Source organism: Homarus americanus, unplaced genomic scaffold (assembly GCF_018991925.1).
Source record: "Homarus americanus isolate GMGI-L3 unplaced genomic scaffold, GMGI_Hamer_2.0 scaffold25013, whole genome shotgun sequence".
Classification (NCBI taxonomy): domain Eukaryota; kingdom Metazoa; phylum Arthropoda; class Malacostraca; order Decapoda; family Nephropidae; genus Homarus; species Homarus americanus.
In genome coordinates this window covers 5281803-5305066 of record NW_024722158.1, presented here as the reverse complement: position 1 = coordinate 5305066, position 23264 = coordinate 5281803, and the positions used below count along the sequence as shown (strand labels likewise).

The 23264-nt window shown below is 37.7% G+C and overlaps 1 protein-coding gene across 35 annotated transcripts in view; it reads left to right on the top strand.

Moving 5' to 3' along the window:
* Window positions 1-1090: 1090 nt before the first annotated feature.
* Window positions 1091-23264, top strand: part of LOC121862141 (hypermethylated in cancer 2 protein-like) — a 106966-nt gene continuing 84792 nt past the window's right edge. For 30 of the 35 annotated variants that reach the window (XM_042360193.1, XM_042360189.1, XM_042360192.1 and 27 more), the window contains exons 1-5: window positions 1091-1153; window positions 3034-3136; window positions 3446-4027; window positions 4344-4574; window positions 5047-5169. In XM_042360193.1, coding sequence (XP_042216127.1) covers window positions 3053-3136; window positions 3446-4027; window positions 4344-4574; window positions 5047-5169 — 1020 coding nt within the window. In that variant the 5' untranslated portion in view covers window positions 1091-1153; window positions 3034-3052. Of the gene's footprint in view, window positions 1154-3033; window positions 3137-3445; window positions 4028-4343; window positions 4575-5046; window positions 5170-6564; window positions 7973-14803; window positions 15446-17781; window positions 18544-19964; window positions 20295-22293; window positions 22866-23264 lie in introns of those variants that run through there. The other 5 variants (XM_042360195.1, XM_042360202.1, XM_042360174.1 and 2 more) reach the window with 5 other exon arrangements.

The window sequence follows — 23264 nt, the reverse complement described above, 5'->3', positions numbered from 1 at the left end:
CGCTGAGAAAGGATTAACATGGCTGAGAGAGTTATATGGCCGTGTACTCTGGCATTATAATATCACTTGGCCATAAAACTGACACCCAGCTAAGGCTTTCCTTCTAAGCGCTCGCCGTGATCAAAAACTGAGGAAATTATTGATTATTTGGAGAAATATTTGAGATTAATCCTCCGAATAAAAATTCCGATTCCTTTCATTGGTTTTTATTGTCAGGTTCATTATTAGTCTGACTAAAATGATTTGTTCAGAGAGAGAATTATTCCAAAATATATTGCTCTGAAGGAGGGTTCCAAAATTCTTTAATGAGCGAGTTGTTAAGTAGGTTACACACAGAAATTTAAATATAAAAACTCGTATTAAAATTATACATTGCACATTCTATCCCTGTTTGTAAATATGTAAATACACGTACTATTTATTTTTGGCTGTAAATGTATTGGTTCATTTTACTCATATTTCATGCAGAAATATATTTGTTCCTGTTCCCTAAATATTAATGTTCTTCACGCCAAACTCGTCATTTAATTCTCCTGGTAAATTCCCCAGTTACAATCATTTACAGACAGTCCTGTGATAATCAATATTACATCTTGTTTACAACCCCTTGTACTTTAAAGCTTTCGTTTACAAGTTGAGTTGACATTGTTCAAAATATTAAGTTACGCCAACAAAGACATTTTCTTTGTCTAGTTGTCTGACCATTTTCTTAGATTTACTCACGGCTTATTATCAAGGATACTCCGGAAGGAGAGATTATGAAAAATACTTGTAGATTTGACATTCATAATAGCATAAATTAATATATGGTTTTGATATGGCAAGAGTTTTACATCATGAAGTTCCGTAATACAACGCTTGCCCGCAGCTTCCCTGCTGCGTACGATGATAACACTATATGTTCATTATATTCTTACTACAGTAGGAGTAAACTGCGTTAATCATATTTCATTCAGCAAATAAATATCGTATGGTTTATATTTAATTAGTATTATTGAGGGAAATAGTTTACTGTGGAAGGTTGGCGTAATTGTTGTTAATAGTTAAGGTGATCGCTGGCAGCTAAGTGGGAGGTTACCTCTGGCAGCAGGACGCCGCCGCTCACCAACGCGACGCCGACCAGGACAAGGGAACAATTATCTCCTCAGTGCTGGTGAGATTTAACCTTAAACTATGGTTCTTTCTTGTTCAGAATTACCATAAGGCAGTTCTTAGTGACTTGTGCATGTCCTGGTGATAATAAATGTGTTTTTTTCACTTCGGGGGACGTGTGCCATGAAGGTTGAGTTGGTGTGAAGCGTTCGCGTCCTTCATGGCCAGCTCACAACCCTCCATGTTTTGTTTACCTCGTGGACCTTCCTAAACTAACTTTAAGTCACTCCTGCCAAGTTCATACTTCGAAAATATATTACAGTTCGTGCCGTACTGTGTAGGAATGTGTTAAGTAAGTGTGAATGACGTGTGGGAGGGTTTATATACTGTGTTGTGTGGAGGTGAATGGTTGTGTGGTCCCTTGTGTGACGTGGGCGACGCGACGCAGGAAGGCTGGGCTCCGCGCGGCTTGGGGCCTCTCAGTTACCCTTCCCGGGAGCTTTACTGGCCAAACATCCGCCATTATTTACTCCCAGGCATCTAGAGTTAGTGCCAGTTGTGCATTTATGCCGTAAGTTGTTGTTAGGATTGTTGTTATTCCGGAAACGAATGAATTAAGATGGCTATACCATTTCCCCTCCCACCCAGTCAAGCATTTTTCAAAGCGGAAACCTTTTGTGGTGAAACTCCCGCCATTATTTACTTGCCATACATTTTAATATTGTTTTGTTTTTGTATTTGTGTTTTGGTGATGAATTTAAAAGTTCATTCCCTCTGACACTCGCTCAGTCATTTAGCTTTGTCATGTTCCTGGGTTTGCTTTGTGTCTAAATGAAGGTGTCCACATATTGTATACATTTTAATTGCAATGGCCAATTGTATTAAGTTTTTATTATTAATATTTTTGTGACAGTAGATTTCTTGTGACTCCTCAGCAAATTTTTATTTTACATTTCAAAATAATAATAATACAGATGACAAAGAATACTAATGATGCCAAGTTGTAATATAAATTATTCATTCCAATGTTTATGTTATATTGTATATTTTAAAAGAAAATGATAACTAAAGTCACCATCTTCTTTGTGTTGTCATTGTTGATTGATTAAGATAAGAACATAAGAAAATAAGGAGTGCAATAGGCCGGTTGGCCTGTGCATGGCAGCTCCTGTCGAGAGTTACTACCACTCTCTATCATCCATGAATCTATCTAGCCACCTTTTGAAACTTTCCAGAGTTCCCGCACTTACTACAAAGTTGCTAAGCTTGTTCCACTCGTCCACCACCCTATTTGTGAACCAGTTTCTTCTTATCTCCCTCCTAAACCTAAACTTATCCAACTTGAATCCGTTGCTCCGAGTCCTATCCTGCTCGGATATTATAAGAACTTTATCTATATCCCCTTTATTGATTCCTTTCACCCACTTAAATACTTCTATCATATCTCCCCGCACTCTTCGTCTTTCTAGGGAATGCAAGTTAAGTTTCTTTAACCTATCCTGATATGGAAGGTTTTTAAGTCCCGGAATCATTTTTGTCATTCTTCGCTGCACCGACTCTAGTGAATTTATATCCATTCCATAATAGGGGCACCAGAACTGAACCGCATAATCGAGGTGCGGCCTGACTAGTGCAAGATATAGTTGCAATAAGACCTCTGCACTCTTGTTACTTACACTTCTAGATATAAAACCCAATACTCTGTTTGCCTTATTTCGAGCATTGACGCACTGTTTTCTAGGCTGTAGGTCCGGGCTTACAAGCACCCCTAGGTCTCTTTCACAAGTCGACTTCTCTAGGTTGATGTTGTTAAGGCTGTATACATTATCAGTATTTGTTCTTCCAATATTAAGTACGCTGCACTTAGATGTACAGTAGCATCTGTCCATTTACCTGTTTACTTGTGTATCATTCTTATACTACAATACAGTTTCTCCACAGATGAAAGCATCGTGACAAGATGGCGTCGGATGGTATGCTATCGTTGTCATGGAACAACCACAAAGCTACATTTTGCCACATCCTCGCGACGCTAAGAGAAAAGGTAAGCTTTTTGTGTTCAGCTTCCCTTATTGACTTTAGTAAAAATCTCAATGGTGCAAAGAATTAAAGGAAATTTTGAAGAGTAACAACACAAAACTTTATTAAGGTAAATTTTTCAGTTATTGCCACAGATGTAGATTTAACTCTAGGTATATTTTTTCATAATAGTAATGGTAGTCAAATATACTTAGGCCATGAAAAAATTAAAGCATGTACTTTTTATATCTTTAATGTGATACTAAAAACTGTCATTTGAAATTTATTTGTAAATGAAACAAGATTATAATGGATATTTTTCTCCCTGTAACAGGAGAGATACACTGATGTGACGTTAGCGTGTGAGGGCAAGTTCTATCCAGTGCACAAACTTGTCTTATCAACGTGTAGTGAGTACTTTGAGAAGATGTTTGAACATACTCCGTGTAAACATCCGGTCGTAGTTTTAAAGGACGTCAAGCCAGATGAGTTGGAGGCTCTATTAAGTTATATGTATGCCGGTGTTGTGAGTGTAGCTCAAAATGACCTGGCGCGTCTTATCAAAGCTGCCGAGTTGCTACAGATAAAGGGCTTGGCCGTGCCAGATGAACCACCCATGAAAGACAGTGGCAAGAAAAATTCATACCCCTGGAGTTCCCGCGACGACAGAAGTAGTCCACACCCTAAACGAAGAAGACGGGAAGAGCCGATCCAGTCAGTCCAACAGGGTGCAGGGTCACAGGCGTCGGAAAGTCCTCCCTCCTCCCCACATCCTCCAGAAGCAAACAACAGTTGGGAACAGGGCAAGGGAGTAATGCAGGACCAAAGAGAAGACAGCATTGATCACAGATTAAGTGAACGGACAGAACCAACAGTCGACTACAATTCCACGAAGCAAGAAGCTTCACATGCTCAGGTTGGTTGGGGAACTCTTGTGAATTACTGTACTGTACTTATATTTGCTGTTTAAAGAATTAAAGGCTGATTTCTTGCAATGTATTTAAGTGTAACTAAAGTCTGTTCATAGATTTATTTGACAGCTTGACAATGTATAGGACAAGTGAACATTATGAGAAAGCTAATTTTGTAACTTCTAGTCTGACGTCATTAGCAAATTTTTAATAAAACCAACGTAGTGGATTACTAGGAGTGTGTTATTTGTGTTGCATGAACATTTGTCAGCATTAGGTAAGTGTAAGACATGTCTTCTTTAACTTTTTATCTTATTTCAGGATTCTGTAGATGAGACTCTAGTCAAAGAAGAAATTGTAGATACTGTGGAGGACAATCAAGGGGAGATGTTAGATTCTGGGATGGATTATGGGTCTGTGGGAGGAGGTGACTCGAGTACAGGAGGTGATGAACAGGCAAACAAATATACCCACCACTTGGACGCTAAGCATCCGCAGCCACTCCCAGAAGCAGTTGTTGAAGCGTTAGCTGGACCTTCTGGGATGCAAGGGGTATGTATTCCATTCTTATTTCTTTCTTATTTATCCAGGAAATTTAATCAATACAAACTACTCTTCTAAAAATCAGGGCTGGACAAAAGATGTATAGTAGCTACTTGTCAAACAATATAATAAGTAAATATACCCAGTCAATCATTGTTGTATATGTCTCTTATTATCATTCTTGCCAGCCATCTTCTGCTATACTGTTTGCAGTGTTAGAAACCTGGTTCAAACACTTCATTTGTACACACTTAATTCTTAAATGCAGTTGGTGGTTGGGTTTTTAATCTCATTTATCTTTACAATTTGCTCTCATTCACTGATTTACACAATAACTTGGTGGTGTAAGAGGTAATGAAATAAAATGGGTAATTATGTTACCCATGGCTAGAGATGTTTAGGTGAGCTGTAGTTAAAGGATGTGGCAATGGTTTTTTTAATGCATTTCTTTAAATTTGTTTTAATTTGTTTGATTTGGCAGTGGCTTGGTACAGGTGAACTTGGCGGAGGCTTTGGTATGCTGGAAGGCTATTCTGAAGATGGGAGCCAGGAGGTTCACCCATCTTCCTCTGGTCCACCTGGGAGTCAACAGGCCCACCAGATGGTGAGTGTTGTTTATATTACGTTACAAAGTAGGTGGCCATCACAAGGAATGAAAAATATTTTCTAGTATTGTTACTCTTCCACTGTTTTGAATGGTGGCTCAAGGGGTACAGTACAGTACATAGCCTTAAGAGAATGGGTCAAAGTAATGCGCTTATGATGCAGTTATCAGTATATATAATACGGTATAAATTTAAAGTTAAGTTGGTGATATTACATAAAAGGATCTAAAATTTGTGTTTTCTTTGGTATACAGTATTTTTTTTATGCAGTTTGTGTATACATTTATTTTATTAACTGAAGTCTTGTAGCTTTTGGAATCTGAAGTATGCTTACATATTCATAAAAAAAAAAAAAATCTGCATACTGTATTTGTAAATGTTCATTTCCTTGATGGCCTCTACTTTTTACCATTGTATGATGTACCATTAAGAAGAGACAATCCCAAGGTGAAACTTCTTTAATTGAGTAATTACTTATAATGCATTGCACTTTGCATAATGTGTTGTCTAATGGTAGATCCTGCTGCCATGTAGCACCACAAAAATTGTGACCAAGTCCCAGGTTGCTGATCTGACTTTCTGCCTCATTTACACACTCAATTGCAGGGTCTCAATTGTTCTTCTTACTGTTGACAACACAACATACATATATCATTTCTCACTATTGATATTTTTGTATTTATTTATGGCTCTTTATTATTATTATTATAATAATAATAATATTTTTGCCTCCCAGGCCTGTAAAAACAAAAACAAAAAACTTAGTCTCTTAGGTGTGTGTAACTCCAACTTGGCCCATCTTAAATAACCAACTCGGCCCACACATTACTAACTTGGCCCACCTTGCACACTTCAAACAAGTAGCTAACTCGAGGTTCAGAAATGAGTTTGAGACTTGTTTTATGTCTTTTGTTGGTTCACTGAAATACAAAGAGTGTGAATACTGAGGTTCAATCGGTATGAAGGATGAATAATATTCTTTAAATAATTATTCATCCATTTGGGGTCATTGTTATTTGATCGGAGTTTTCTTTATGGTATGATTTGCCTTTGTGCATTAATTAACTCATTATTTATATTGTTGTGGAACATCTTCAATCTCAGAACTCGTGATCAGGTCATCCTCAACCGTCATATTTTATAAGGGTATTGTTGTCAGGTCTCCAGGTAAAGTGAGGTCGCCCTGTGGGTAAATTTTTGTGGAATGTCAACCTCAGATCTCGTGATCAGGTTATCTTCAACCGTCATATTTTGTGAGGTTATCGTTGTCAGATCCCCAGGCAAAGTGAGATTGCCCTCTGTGTTGGTGTTAGATTACAGGATCAGTCGCAGTCTGAGTCTTGACCATGGCTGACCAATGCTTGGTATGCATGACAATTGTGCGTCCCCGACAGGAAGGACTCCAGTGCGATGGTTGCAGCTTCTGGCAGCACCGGACATATGGGACAGCCATCAGTAGATACAACTACAGAAGAGCAGTTCGAGAGGGGCTGGACATCGTTTGGAGATGTCACCAGTGCTTGCAGTTATCTACTATGGATCATCATCATGAAGACAACCTCCAACCTAAGACAGAGAGTACTGGGATTGCAGAAAATTTTGGGGAAGAAGACCTTATGAAAGCTAATTATATTGCTGGAGCATCTAACATCAGTATCCAAGATCCCCTTCCCAGAGAATTACAGCCAAGAACTGAGAACATAACTTACGGGATATTGTCAGCGTCATCCCAGAGAGAAAAGGATAAATTGGTAGATAGCCTTGGATATTCTTACACAGTAAAAAGAAAAACAATTGCTGCTGTCCATTGGCGTTGTGTTGTCAGGAATAAGAAGAGGAACTGCTTAATGACAATTAAACAAGTAGGGGATGCATACTTCAGAGGATATCATCATCATTGCCATCCACCATAAGCGGGTACTGCAGTGTCAAGCAAGGTTTCAACTGTGGTAAGAGGGAAGCACCTCGATGATGTGTTTCGGTCACATAGCTGTTTATCAGTAATGTTTGTACATCTTTGCTGCTTTTTATCATTGTACTTTTGTACTTTTATCATTCATGCAAAAATAAGTGTGATAACTTTTACTCTTACTTTTTAGTCCGAGTTCGTTAACCTAAGTGGTCCGAGTTTGTTATCCGTGAAGGTCTGAGTTGGATGTGGGCCAAGATGGCAATGGGTCGAGTTGGACTGTAACCAGTCTCTTATTTATGTCTAATGTAGACTTTCCCACTGTGGCATAGACTGGTTGGGATTAAGAGGCTCTTGCACTTCTCTCATTCATTTTCTCTTAACAGCTGTTGGTGTGAGGTGTTCATTGACATATTTTGTACAGTGGTAAGAGTTTGTTTCTTGAATGTGTGCAGTGTTGTTCATCATCCAGGGTACTTAGGGATGCTCCGAATGGAATTGTTCTTGACAGTTATTCAGCCATACAAATCAGGTAATAAAAGAGTTGACTTAAAGGTGGTACAGTATTTGTGATTAGCAAAACATTTTTAAGTGGAGGACTTAAGTTTCCCCCTTACACCAGTATCTTTGTAGACACAGCAGTTCAATAGATGAGTGCACTATTGGATACCCTTGCTGATGGTGGATCAACCTTTCATTGGACTGACATCCTGCTAATCTATAACCAACTATAGTAATTGTTTGCTAAGACTCATGGCCAGCAGCTGCCTGGTTACCCTGTTTCACAGCAACAAAATGAACGCCAAGTTAGGTGTGCGCAATTGACTGTGGGGATGTTGTGCTTAAAATTTACATGCAGGACACTATATTTGCCAAGTACAGTTCAGGCACAGTCTTCTTCATAAGGCTGGAACGGGGTGTAAGTGCTTCCCTTTGTTAGCTTTCCAAAATCAGTTTCAATGTTTGTTCTCAGTTTGACATTTAGAATAATTTTGTTCAGGACAGTAAAAAGTTTGGCCAAGGAATATTTTTGAGAAAATTCTTTGTTGACTTGAGTAAATATTTTTTTATGTTTAGAGAACTTTTTTAGACTTCATTAGTGTGACTGAACCTTTTTCTTTTTTAAGAACTTGAAGATGTAGTTCTGTACAAGAACATTTTAGGCATAGGTTTATTATGATACAAATTTGGTCATTTCCAAATCAAGCTCCTTTGGATATCATTTATAAAAATAGAGAGGGCTTTCTTGATGGTAGCTTGGGTTTTCTTGGGCAATAGTTTGCATTGTGATCTCTTCAACTATTATATATACTGTAATATTTGTTGCTATCTGGTTACTCTTCTTTATTAGGTCAGGCGCACACACATACATACATTAAACACACACACACACACACACACACACACACACATATACATACACACACATACATATATACATTAAACACACACACACACACACACACATTATTATTATTATTTATTATTACACACACACAGACAGACAGACAGACACACACTCTTTGGCAGCCTTTGCAAGAGTTACAATTTACAAAAGGAGGTGAATGGGGTTTGTTGAGATGGTGTGGATGGAACAGACTTAGAACAGAACTGAAGATAGGCTAAGAAGAGTATAATTGAAGGGACAGGGAAGGATGGAGTAAATGAAGTTCCTGAAGTGAGGGTAGTGGACATTCAAGAAGTGAGTGTGACTGTTGAGAGTGCTCGAATGGCTTATGGAAATGTTACAAAGTGAGTCTGTCTTGGCTCTTGACTCCAGGCACTAGGCAACATAGTAGGAAAAGACCTGTAAGTGTGAAACAACATGTAATTATTTCTTCCTAGCAACTAACTCCCATCTTTGGTACCCTGCAGGCCATTTATCTAACATTGTCATACACAAAGGTCTCCATTTCATTACCGACCTTCACATTAACTATCCAGTGTGTGAGCATTTATCTATGTTTCTGGATGCCTTCAATGTTCACAATCTTTTCCTTGAACAGAGGAACTTTTATGTTTATAAAGATATTTTGATAAAATGTCAATAAAAAAAATTATCAAAGAGTGAAGTGTAGAAAAAAATCCTAAGCCTGTCAGAGACTAAGGGTAACAAGCCAGGTCAAATATCAGATTAGTTAATGGGGAATTATGTACTCCCATAGTTAGAACTGTAAAAACTTTAAAACATTGTTTACTTAGCTCATTTTGTCTGTCTGTACCACATAGTTATTGTAGCTTAGAGTATTTAAACCACAGAGTTCTAGAACATTCTACTCCTCCTTATTTCCAGATCTACATTTTCTCAGCTGAAGATGCCAACTTTATACAGTATATTTTTTTCTGTCCTGTGTTTGACCAACTGTATATCAATGTTGGGCTTATATAAGTGCTCAAAGTATTTGATATTAAGTTGTTTTAGTTGCAATTGCAGAAAAAGAATCCAGTTAATAATGGTTACAGCAGTACTGATAAATTGGTTTGTGTGCTATACTGTGCCTTTATCCCTCAATAGAAACTTGTGATGCTGGTCAGATATGATCAGCTCCTCACCTTTGGATTGTCTCATCTGGTGGTCTTTAAATTTGTTTGTAGAGTATTTGTATGTTTAGGGATGTTGCTGCTGACTTACATATTTTATTTCTTGTAATTTTAAGGTAAGCACTGTGATATTGTTTTTTATTCAGCGAATGTAATACATGTAGTATACACAAAAAAATTTGAAGTTATTTGTTTCCAGTGAGTCGTGAAACAAGTTTTGTACAATAGAGCATGTGGTTTTGGGCCAAAATTTATACAAAGTACAAGGTACTTTGTATAGCAGTTGTTGCAGAAAAACTTTCGTCACTGATGGAAGGAAAATACAATGTTATACAATAAAATTACCAATGTTTGTGGGGGGATTTTTGTGACAAGGCAAAGCTGGGGAGTGCTTAAGGAGTGATGTAATATAGGTGGAATACCCTTTTTATATGACATGAGCCAAAGAAAATATATTCCTTAATGGTTCCTAGTAGGTTCACGTGTTATGGTAGACCTTTATGTAGATGATGGAACACTACCATCCCCAGGAGGATGTGTGAGTAACACAAGATCTAAGAATTACGTTTTCAGATAATATTATTGTGGCGATGTTTCTATTTACATCTGATGCTGTATTATTACTTTCTCTTGTAGCTTATTAAACATTGCTCATCTTACTGTGGTTGTTTAAAGTGTTTAAATGCACTGGAATTATTTTGTGACACTGGGTGAATACAAATTCACAAAAGATAAAAGATTCAACCAAATGGAAGTAATTGTTGTTCTTTCTATCAGTAGTGGGAGGGGGCATAATGAGTAGACACAATAAAAGAAGACATAGCCTCTTGAACACGATGGAAGAATTCTTAACCAATAAATCCCTCACTGAAAGGTGATTCGAGATGTTCCGTGAGACTTGACAAAACTGATTATGATTTATGAAATAATTAATCTATAACATGCAAAAAAAAAAATCCAAAGCTCCCTATACTCAGAAGATGTCCAATGTTACCGATGTTATTAATAGAAACTGAGGGATGGGTGTTTTTTCCCGTTTCAGCGTGAAGAGTGCTAGTGTTGTAATTTGACATCTTTTTGTTTATATGTAGAGAATCTTGTGATTGTATTGTGGCCAGTGTGTAACTTTGGAGTTAATTGAAGAGTGCGATTGCAAATAATGTTCTTTTAGGTTAATGAGAATAAAGCGGTGTGTTAAATAAGCCTTTTCCTCCTGCCAAGTTCTGCACCAGTTTAACGTCACTCCCTTACTGCTCTATCTCATATCTCTTCCCCCCCCCACCCCCATATCTTTGAGGTTTCTCTACCCCTCGATCCATTAACCCACACCTCAGAAAATTGGGGAGGGATTAAAGTGCATCGACAAATAGAAAGGAAATTTAAATATTGGGTTGCTTAGATAGAAATAAAAGTAATTTAGAAGAATTTTTGCTCTATGAACTCGCCCAGTGCTGAAGATTCACACCAACTATGAGACATAAGCAATGTGTGTACGATCATTTACAGTGAAACCCCTATTTAATGATCTATATGGAGAGGAAAGTCCATTATATTGAGGGTCCGTTAGATGTGGAACCTCCGTCTAACAAACCATATGAGATGAAAGTCCGTTATATCAAGGATCCGTTAGATGTGAAATCCCCATCTATAGAAATCCGTTGAATGGAGGTATTAATATACTGTATGGGTGTCCTTACATAATAATTAGAGAATATTTTACTCTATGTTGACTTTACTGTATTTTATGAAGCTGTTGGTTGGGAGTTACTTAAACATCCGAGGCTGAAGATCTTTATAGTGTGTGGATAGAGTACTGGGTATTATCCCTCAAACATTCAAGAAACATATTCCTCAGATTTGATAAGCAAGGCAAATACCTATCTGCTGTCTGTCTAACTCTGAAGATTACCTCTGATACAATAAAGAGTTTGTGTTAGGAGTTTAATGAGCTACTTTAGTTCAGTTGTTAGTGCAGGTATCCTCCTTTAACCTTCACTACATGGTTCAAGGCTCTAGGGAAAACAATCCTGGGTGACTTTAGGATGCAACAACTGAAAATACCTATGAAAAGTGAACATTGAAGAGATGGTCATAAGGTTTAATAATTGGACTGAATTAAGCGAATTAGTAGGAATGAAGATAAAAAAATGAATTCCTTGCAAATGTGCTTTAAAAACTACAAGCAGAAGTTCTTAAATCACACTACACGTCAGGTATTGTCAGATATTTATGTGGAGTTATTCCCTACTGTCTGCACGCCCCAACGGACAACTGTGTAAACACCAGCAGTACAGTACAGTATACAAATGTATATGTTAAATGGAGGTTGGGTATACTGTACACTGATTATTGAATTATTGGTGTGTGGACACAAGACCAGAGCAATGAGTACAAGAATGTTATTGGTTCTTACACACCAGAAAACAATAACATGGGAATTTATTGTTTGAAATCCAGGTTTGGAAGGGTATGGGGTTATCGTCCTTGAAAGCTGGTGAAATTTTGAGGAAGGAAACGGCTAAAAAAAATTCATCTGTGATTAATTGGCATATTTAAGGAAATACAGTAGTTTGTTTCATTGATACAGTATAATTATTTAATTTGTGGACAAAAGCTATTTATTGAAATGTAATTAACATTTTGGTTAGGTTAGGTTTAAATGGGTGTTGTGGCAAAAGTCTAGGAATGTGAATTTGTAAAGTTGTGGGAGTCCTTTTAGTAGCATGGGAAGTTTTTCATACTTATAGAGTGGTAGAGAAAAGTTATTATGCAAAGGTAAAGCAAGAGTGACCAAGAATTAATGATCAGTGATTGGTGGCAGCAGGCTGGTGTGGAGTGAGGAACCTGTAAGGAGAGCGGGTTGGTGTGGAGTGAGGAACCTGCAAGGGGAGCAGGCTGGTGTGGAGTGAGGAACCTGCAAGGAGAGCGGGTTGGTGTGGAGTGAGGAACCTGCAAGGGGAGCTGGCTGGTGTGGAGTGAGGAACCTGCAAGGGGAGCAGGCTGGTGTGGAGTGAGGAACCTGCAAGGGGAGCAGGCTGGTGTGGAGTGAGGAACCTGCAGTGGGAGCAAGCTGGGGTGTAGTGAGGAACCTGTAGGCTCGGGTGCAGCGGGAAGAATTAATTTCACAGTCAGTCAAGAAAGACATAAGTAGAGTTGGATAGTGCAGGAAAAGACTATCTGCCATATGAACTTTGTATTTGCAGAGGAGGTTTGATAGTCGGTACCTTGAGAGCTTAGACATCAGACCAGGTGTAGAATATTTAGGCCGACTGACTTGGAATTATCATTAGAGGTAATATATTTTTCAGGGGTAAAGTAAAAAGATGATTTTGATGTATTAAGGTAACAGAAATTCTACATACACAATGGGGAATAAAATTTAAGCAAAACTCACTTAAAAATTTCAAGATGGCGTCCACTTGGGTATAAGCTTGGGTGAGGGCCGTCTTGTCACACACCACAGTAATCTCCGAGTAGGGGCTGAAACGGGAGAGAACCTGTCACATATAAATAGGAGATAAAAGCATGAAATTAAGCTGTTGTGGAGAGAGAAAGAGAAAGGAGTTGCGATACTAGTTTAATATTAGTCATTTTAAAATACTTGTAGTGTAGGTGGTTGGTGGGATATGGAGACAAAAATTGTGAGAAATGTACTAAGAAAGGGAAGAAGATGGAATTACGTATATGGCAAATATTCTCTTCGATTGATTGTATACTATGTTAAAGTTTGGAAGGAGATGATTGATTAGCAAAGGTACTTCATAACATTAAGTATACGCTATATATATGTGTGTGGTGAACCTTTTTGGATTTTATTGGTTAAAGAGCTTTTATGAAATCCACAAGGGAGTGAGACATACTAAAGGCTGTTCAAATCTTCAGATTTTTGCCTGAGAATATAAAAAAGACAGATTGTACAATAGCACACTGTAGGGCTAAAATAATAGTGTTTTACGGCAAGTGAGTTATGGTTTGGTATGCATAATATCACAGTGATCATAGTTGTCCTCGTCTGCTGTCCAACTATGATGCTGTTTGCTGAAGAAAAAATATCTATTGCCGATGTGTTTGCCGACTTAATATTGCCTCTTGATCCCATTTACATAGATATCCGTGTGTGTGTTTAGTATGTACAAAGTAGATATACAGGAAAGAAAAAATACAATGTGAAAGTGGGTGTCACATGCAACATTTCCATGACTACATAAACAGGAGTTTTCTACATGCCATAATATCTCGTATCAGTCATCAGAGAAGTACTGTCTTGCACGTTATTTTGTGACTTGAAAAGATAATTGTTAGTTTCATGATTATTTGAAACATAAAATGTTCTACTTATATGTGGGTCATTCTTCATTATATGGAGGGATCACTTTATTTATTATACTCTAACATGTGGTGAAAAGAAGTACTGTTACTTCATTCTGGTCCCCAAATTCTCTATGTTCATAATTAAAAGTTTCTTGTGCTGGTGTTATGGGAACCGCTCTTCGTGACACACTTAAGGTGATGACAGGCTGTACTTTACCATACAAGACTTCCATAACTAGATAAAGAATTTTCTTGTCCTCGGTTTCAGGGACAGAATTAACGTCTGAATCTCAGGTTAAATCACACTAACAGGTAATTTATCTTAATCCTAAATACTGTATTTTAATAAAAATGACACTAATTTTTATTTTTATTTTATGTTCGAGTGAAGAATTGTGTGTACTGTTTCCCCTCAAATAGATAACTATTATTCAATGATAACATAAATGAAGATACTGTAGTTATATTCATTTACTCAATATTTAGAACCTACGCATCTGATGTGCCCAAACCTAACCTAATCATGAAGATTACGGCCTATTAGAATTGGGTCCTATTTCTAAAGGTCAGGTTGGGGCTCAATTGAAGTGTAGCTACCTGAAGGACACACGTTTTGGTGGTATTGTTAATTAGTAGTTATATTGTGAAGAATTAATTTTTTACCTGTATAATTATTGTTTACAAATTGAGACCACCACCACCACCACAACTTTTTAGCCTGGTGGCGTGGTTCAGTGTAGAGAATGGTGTACAACCTGTATTATCTTTGATTTAGTGTTATGGATACTGTACTTATATCGTGATTGTGTGTGCTGATTAAGTGATACGTTGCCATCAATTATAACAGTCATTAAGATGGGCGTTCCCGGCAGGTGGGGCTGAACAGTGATAGCTCGAGGATTATCGAGAGGGAAGCCAACAACAAGGTGCACCAGTGTCCCTTCTGTGCCTATGCAACAGATAGGAAAGACAGCATGACGAGGCATATACGATCCCACACTGGAGAGAAACCGTTTACCTGTTCGTATTGTACTTATTGTGCCACTACAAAAGACAAGTTAATTCAACATGTTCGTACCCATACCGGAGAGAAGCCATATGCCTGCCCCTTTTGTCCCTTACATTTTGCTTTGAAAAATAATTTGACAACCCACATTCGTGTTCACACTGGAGAAAAGCCTTATGCTTGCCCCATCTGCCCCTACCGTTCTGCACAAAGGACTACTCTCGTAACTCATATCCGTAGACATCAAGTGTAATACTGAAAGTGATTTATGTTCGTATATATGTAATAAAAACTTAAATGGAGTATGGGAGAGAGGTGGGTCAGCTTGTACAGAAGGATGGTCTTATAGTGAATTTGGAGTTTTTTCTTTATTCCGTTTATTGTCAAGTATTTCTGCCCATTACATAATTCCCCCTTTTTTTTATATAAAATCAGGTGCTCCCCAACTTATGACGAGGTTAGGGACCCAAATCCAGGTCGTAAGTCCGACATACAAAAAAAAAATGTTTTCAAAAAAATAAAAAATCTACAATGAAATATAGTACAGTAAAAGTAATAAATAATGAGGAATGGATACAGTGTGACTGAGCACTTACCTTTAATTTAGTCAGCTGAATGCACACAGGGCCCCCATAATTTTTTAATATACATGGAGACTACATTAACTGGAAACGTTTTGGTATAGAAAATGCGTGTCATTTGAAAAAAAAATTGGTCACAACTGCGGGGGTCGCATGTCCCGACGGTCGTAAGGTCAGAGCAGGTCGTAAGTACCGATGGACGTAAGTCCAAGCAGTCGTAAGTCGGGGACTACCTGTACGTCTAAGAATTTTCCACCTGGCAGTATTTGTTAAGCTTTGTAATAGAGTTAATTTTTGCGTTCAAGAGTACGGTGAAGTTCTGGATGGCTGTTAAGAAATGTTTAAAATTTTCAGACTATGGTATATTTATTTCTCAATTTAATTAATTTTGAAGGATTGACAGATGTTTGTTTAAAAAAGAAAAAAGTAATCAAACGTAGATGGTGAATGTTAAAATGCGAGTCATTATTACATACCAAGCTCCTGAATATTTGGGGGTCCAGTGTGTGTTCCGAGACAACCGCAGGAGGCTAACACATCTCCCAAGAATTCTGACAATGGTATATAGTCGTGTCTCATAGTAAGATATATTGGCCTTAAAGCCAATTCCAGAGTTGATGGATAATAAAAGATGATGAAGAGTTTATGGTATGCATTGATGTATATAAGAGTGGTGTAATAAAAAGGATTTATTTATTAATGTATATAAACCTTTCAATGGAAGGGATCACGGAGAACATAGTTTCAAGCGCCCCAGAACTTTGCATCAAGTTAATTTTTTTCACCTGGGACGTAGCGTTAAATGTCACGTATTTGCACAGATTACTAAAGTTTATTTTGTGGGATGCAGTTTGTATTATTTAACAAAAGGTTTATATTAATTATTTATTTAACAACATTTATATATATGTTCCCTAAAACACCAACCACCAAATAAACGAGTGAAATATTCCAATGTTTTTCTGAACTTTCCTCTGTACTTTCCTTGGCAACATCATCATCTTGTCTCATTAAAACTTTCTCTTACTTTCTTTTCCTGAAAAAAAATTACTTTACAAAGATACAGTGTATTAACATTGGTCCTCAATTGATAAACACCTATATTGATATAATTGAAGTATGATTTAGTATACAATGATTATATATGTACTGTACAGTGTATTTCTTCCCTGAGAGCCTTAAGATACTCTACTGGTTAATCATGTATGAATAAAAGACCCAAGGGCGGTTTCTGATCTCTTGAAACATATGACGTGATTATCATCTGGATTCTGTTGTGTCCTGGAGTACTGGACGTGCTTTAAGAACTCATAGCATGGCTAGAAATTATACCACAGTACACAGTTAACATGCCTGTCTATTGGGTACTGTGACAGGTGTAATGTGATTTTCATTTGTTTGCATTCACCAAGAAGTGACTACCTTTGTTAGAAGTCGAGCAAATCCGTTGAAACATATGGGTATGTGGGAGGGGTGATGGGATCTTGCTCCTCCCCCATTCCTCCCCATTCTCTTCTCACTCTTTTCTGCTGTTGGGAGAAATCAAACAGGTGAACTATACATACATTCATATCTACAGTAATTAATATCTGATGGTTGGGATACACACACTCAGGTGAGATCTAACTCTACTGTACCTTGGTCAATTAAAAAGGCAAGAGGTAAATACATCTTGTGAAATGGTTGTGATAATTTTCAGACAGGTTAATAAATTGACTAAATACTATGTTGTTATATTGCTGGTGGATCAAGTAGCCGAAAGGGACTGTGAATATTGTTTGTGATGCTTTTTGGTTCACCGTGATACCTGTCAAGGCATTATACTTCATCAGTCGCTGTAGTAATGGATGAATAACTCGAAGGTGATGGGAAGGAATTGTGAAGGTGGTTGGGAGACGTATTAGGCAAGGCTCTCCTACTTTATGACGGTTGCCATCACACGAAACTTTAATTTAGAGCGGAATTCTGATTTAAACTATCAAGTGTCCCTCATTGTACTGAAGGTGAGGAGCAGGTAGATGGGGAAATTGTATGTCTGGTCATGTGTACAGCGTTCTTTATTGTGGGGGGGGGGGGTCGATGAATTTCAGATTGAACACTGCGGCTCCTGTTGTCTTGGTAGGGTTGTCAAAATCCTTCATCCGTTAAGGACATTTGTATAGGTAAATAAGTTATTAGGAGTAAATTAATGTTGATTTTTTTTACTAAATTGAAGTTAGATTTGTTTGGAGTAATGAATAATTAAGATGGGCGTTCCTGACAGGTGGGGCCGAACAGTGACAGTTCGAGGAGTAGCGGGAGAGGAGCTGTCGGCAAGGTGCATCCATGCCCCTACTGTACATATTCCACTATTAGAAAAGACCACTTGATGAAACATATTTGTACCCACACGGGAGAGAAACCATTCCCCTGTCCACATTGTAGTTACGGTACCACCACAAAGGACAAGTTGCAGCAACATGTTCGGACTCACACTGGAGAGAGACCTTTTATCTGTCCTCACTGTCCTTTTAGATCTTCCACTAAGAACACCTTGAACAACCACGTTAGAATTCACACCGGAGAGAAACCTTACTCTTGTTCGTTCTGTCCTTACCGTGCTACCCAGTGGTCGGCTTTACAGTGTCACTTGTTGAGGCATAAATCATAAGTTAACAAAGATAACCCACCTGTGGTGTGTGTTTGGTCTAGATCCAGAGTTTAGAAATGAAAGTTAGGATAATCCATTTAAAATAATATACAATGTCTGAAAGGTTGTATTTTATTAATGTATTCAATAGTTCAGGGCTTTCAAAATTGTCTCTTACCGGTAAATTTACTAGCCTGGAGTTGCCGTACGGAAGGTCATATTAATCTGTAATAATGTTCACGAAACTTCAGAGGTGATGAAAGATTTCCACGTGACAAATTTTATTGCTGAAAAACTGTTGTATCTTTTGTGTGGTGGTTATGGCAGACTCCAGACATTCTTGAGAAATAATTCCTGATTGTTGCAAATTATTTCCTGGACTTAAAAGATTTTAAGGGCCCCAACAGCTTGGTACTTGTTTTAACTTTCACAAGATCCTCCACGTGAAGTTTTTGTAGATGTTTATGATTATTGACGTCTTTCCCTTTCATATGAGGAGTTGGGTTATTTTTATAACAAGTATGCAATATTATTTTCTTTCTACCTCAGTTAGGCTGTTTGTCAGTGTTGGTAACTTAGTGAAGGATGGGGCAGGTAGTCCTTTTACAGGTATATCTTCTCTAGTTACGTACCTGTACTTACGCTTTGGCAATCCTAAAGCATCCTTGAAAATGTTTTATTTGATTATTACTGTGTCTTGATTTTACTTGTACAGTACGTACATACAATTTTCACGTATTTTGTATGTTGACTAAAATACTGTATATTGAGAGCCTGTTGTATAGGAGGGGGGGTGGCTTATATATCAAGTGCTGTGCATATTAGAAGCACGAGAAGACATTGAAGTGTGGAGAACAGATGGACAAAGATAGGGAGCAAGGGAAATTTTTTAGTAAAGGTATAGAGAAGGAACATGCCTGTACTCTTGCACACACAGGAAAGAGAGAGAAGCCTACACAAGTGAAATGCTCCATTGCCATAACTGGGTCACTGTTTCATGTGGCAGCTCTTAGGCACATAATTTGTTCATGTACATACTGTCCTGTACAGAACACTATATGTATTACCATATGTATTTGATTTAAAGTTAATGTTTTAGTGATGAATTTGCTGTTTTGTTTCATTGAGCAAGTACTGTACCATAAAGAACTTCCTATTAGTTAATAGTCTGGTGCCAGTGAGGATTGAAATATATTATGCATATATATTCTAATACAGAAAAAAATTGTAAATGGTGTTGAAATAAAATTGACAAGGTATGTCAACTATGAAGTTCTCTTGAGAACATTGTTTTGTACTACAGGAAAAGTTAACAGGTGTGGTTCAGGCCGTCTCTTGTGTTATGTGCTCCAGCCTAACTTACTCATTAAAACTGGTCTCCAGTCTTAATGGGTAAAGGTACAGTGGAGCTTTTTTACATTTAGGCCCTCTGATCACTCACCTGAAAAAAAGGAAAATTATACAAGGTGTAAATTCTTGAATATTGATATTTGTGTGTAATGTTGGTCTCTGTGTTAACTCTCACAGATAAAGAGCCGAGTCGATGTTGTTATTGAATTTTGGGATTGACCACATGGTGTTGTGTTATGTTTCACTACCACATGAGTGTTTAATCAAGTACATATTCCTCTAGTGTTAACCCAAAGCCACAAGATTTATACAATAAGCCATTCAAATGCACTGTTTTTATGTCTCGCTGCGGAATGTGATTTAGATTTTCTTGTTTGTTTCTTGCTGCTGTGAGGTCATTTTCTGAGAGTTGAAGATACTTTTAACTTTGAGTGATGACAATAATTAAAGATAGGCGTTCCCGACAGGTGGGACTGAACAGTGATGGTACGAGGCTTAGCGGGCGTGGAGTCATCGGCAAGTTGCATCAGTGTCCCTTCTGTGTATATTCCTCAGATAGGAAAGACCACATGACAAAGCACATTCGAACACATACTGGAGAGAAACCATACTTTTGTCCACATTGTCCTTATCGTTCTGGTACAAAAAATACTCTAAATAACCATATTCGTATCCATACAGGAGAGAAACCTTACTCATGTTCTCTGTGTTCATATCGGGCTTCTCATAGATATGCTCTGCAGTTTCACATGTTAAAACATCATAAATAGCAGGATAGAAATAAAGAAGTCAAGTAATTTGTCTTATTATTATCATTAACATGTCTATATGGTACTGTGTGTCTGTGTGGCAGGTGCTAAGTGTATGTTGCTTTAGTTAACATGTGTGTGATTTTATCTTGGTCCAGTTCATACAGCAGTGGTTGAGAAGTGAAGATTTTAGATAGATGAGCATTGTTTCTTTAAAGTTACATACCCAACTAGAAATGGTAAATTATGTTAGATTTACTTAGAATCAAATTTGAAAGTTTGATTTGAGCTGAAGTGAAAGTCATACTAGTGCCTCCAAGAACTTAACTTATTCCATGCTATGTTTCACATAGATGGGAAGAAGAAATGTATACCAACTTTTGTATATATACTTACTGTACTCACTATTGTGTATATTTCTTTAGTATAATGTGCCCAGGGTCTAGGGTGACGTGGATTCTTTTGGGGAAGTATTTATTTGTTTTACCACATTGCATTATGTGGAAACAAAATTGACCCATGACTGATATTGTTGGCCTGTTGATACAGTACTCGTGTAACATAATGGGTCCGGGGAGCTCATGAGAAGAACTTCGAGCGTAATGAAATCTGATTACTTGCCTCACAAATCATGGCTGGATTGAGATGCCTGGTGTTCCACTGGATTTTAGTTCATATATTGTCAGACTGGACACAGCATTTTGCACTTAATCTGAAGTGCTATTCTGAGATTCTCTTTTAGTGAATTCGAGGAGGGTGCTATAATTGGAAGGGTGTATTGTTTACATTGATGAGAGCAGAGCAATCACTTTGACAGCCTAGGAGACTGAGGTTATCTCTGAGGCATCAACCTTTTATTGACATGCACGACCTGACTGGGCCTACTGTAGGGCTCTTACTTGTCACTTAGTCTCATATGTCACTGGGAGACTAAAATCCTGACTGGTTTGGTCCTCTTGGTACTTATTGGTCACAAAGAATTTATTTTTCATTGGACAGGATGAGATGCACCACTTTCTCAGTCCTATGAACTAAACTGTAGCTTGTATAAGATCCTGGACTTACTCCCCAGGTGCTCAATACTCCACCAGCCAGAAAGACTTGCACTAAACATAACATGATCTTGAAGTGCTCTGTGTGTGCTTGGGTAATGTGTTGAGTTTCTTGGTTTTATTGCACTGTCATTATACTTTATTAGCCACACTGTGATAGTTTGATCATGAGTGCACTGTGAAGTCAACAGGATCCAGTGCTTTTTCCTGTGTCTTTTTCAAGCTTATTCTTGTAGCAATAAGGAGTCCAGTTCAGGGTCAACTCTCATTACCTATTGAGCAACACTTGTAGTTTTTAAAGAAATGTGACAAAAACATTAATATAGAATGAAACTGAACTAAACATACCACCCACGTTTTATGCAGTTGATTAAATGAGAGAATGAGAATTAACAGATTGGTTGTGTGTGAATAAATGTGTTGATTAGATGGCTGCCTGTAATGTACAGTACCGTACAACTAAATCAGTTGAAGTGTTACAGTAGTACAAAATAAACATACAATCACTATGAACTGTAGTAATGTTTATTGAATTTTTAATAGACAGGACAGAGATACCATTAGCAATGAAGTAAACCAAAGTTGTTACAGTTAACTTCACAAAACTGGACTACACGTATAGTAATGTTTATTACCCATAAGCAAGACGATAACTGGGGAATATTGTTGTCTATGAGGTTATTGTGTACAGTTTTACCAACCTATAAACTGTGAATTAAGAGGAGCTTGATGATCTGTGATGAGGCCAAAGACTGCGATTTTAAAATTACTGTAATTTCCTAGGAAAGAGGGGAAAAGTTTTTCAATGGAAATTTAAAAATACCTGTATAGCTACAGTACTGAAAGCTGAAGAGATGTACCAAATGAGTGTAGTACAGTACCTGTATTACAGTTCCGTGTTTATTTTTTTAATATAATTTTATTTACATTATTATTTATTAATTTGTTAAGTGATTCTCTAAAATGACATTAATTAAGATAGGCGTTCCCGACAGGTGGGACTGAACAGTGATGGTTCGAGGAATAGCTGGAGAGGACTCCTCGGCAAGGTGCACCAGTGTCCCTACTGTGCATATTCCACTGTTAGAAAAGACCACGTGACAAAACATATACGTACTCACACCGGGGAGAAACCATTTACCTGCCCTCATTGTACTTACAGTGCATCATCAAAAGATAACCTTAGGCAACATAATCGAATTCACACGGGAGAGAAACCTTATTCTTGTTGGATCTGCCCGTACCGTGCCGCCCACAGGTCAGCACTGCATTTACACATGGTGAAGCATCAACCTTTGAAGCTAACTTTTAATTAAATTATTTAAGAAAAGACTTGTCTTCCTGTTAGTGGTTACAGTATTATAGTGGAGTGAATGTGAGAAGAGGAATTATAAGTGTGACATGGTGCTCAGGGTGCTGGTTCTCGTGGTGAGCAAACATTCGGGCCTTGGTTAGGTTAGGTCAGGTTCTAACCATCCTGGCCGAAACGTCCAACATTCGGCATCCGTTGCTGTTGTGACTTGGTGTGAGCCCCATTATTACTGTATCTAATCTGCAAGTGTTTATATTTGACCATACCAAGTGGTTTTGTTTATTTCACTACAACATTATCTTTATTGTGTTCTCAAATTGTTGTTATTATTTTGTAACAAATCATTTAGGGAGATCTGATACACTTAAGCTGTATTTGATGATTTAGTAGTGTCTGTATCTTGGCAGATGTTCTTTTTATTATTATTACTAATTTATTTTTTAAATAAAGAAAGATGACCTATGAAAACTGTGCCCCCATTGGAGGTTTTTCCCCGTGTGAACTTCGTTACAACTAGGCCTCATTGACATGCCAGCACATTATTCCTCACTCTTTCCCAGCTGTATCTTCTGCTCTTGGGCTATAAACCATACACCTGGTCAACACTTACATAAATCAACATTCACTACTGTCACTAAGGTTTTTCTTTCCTGT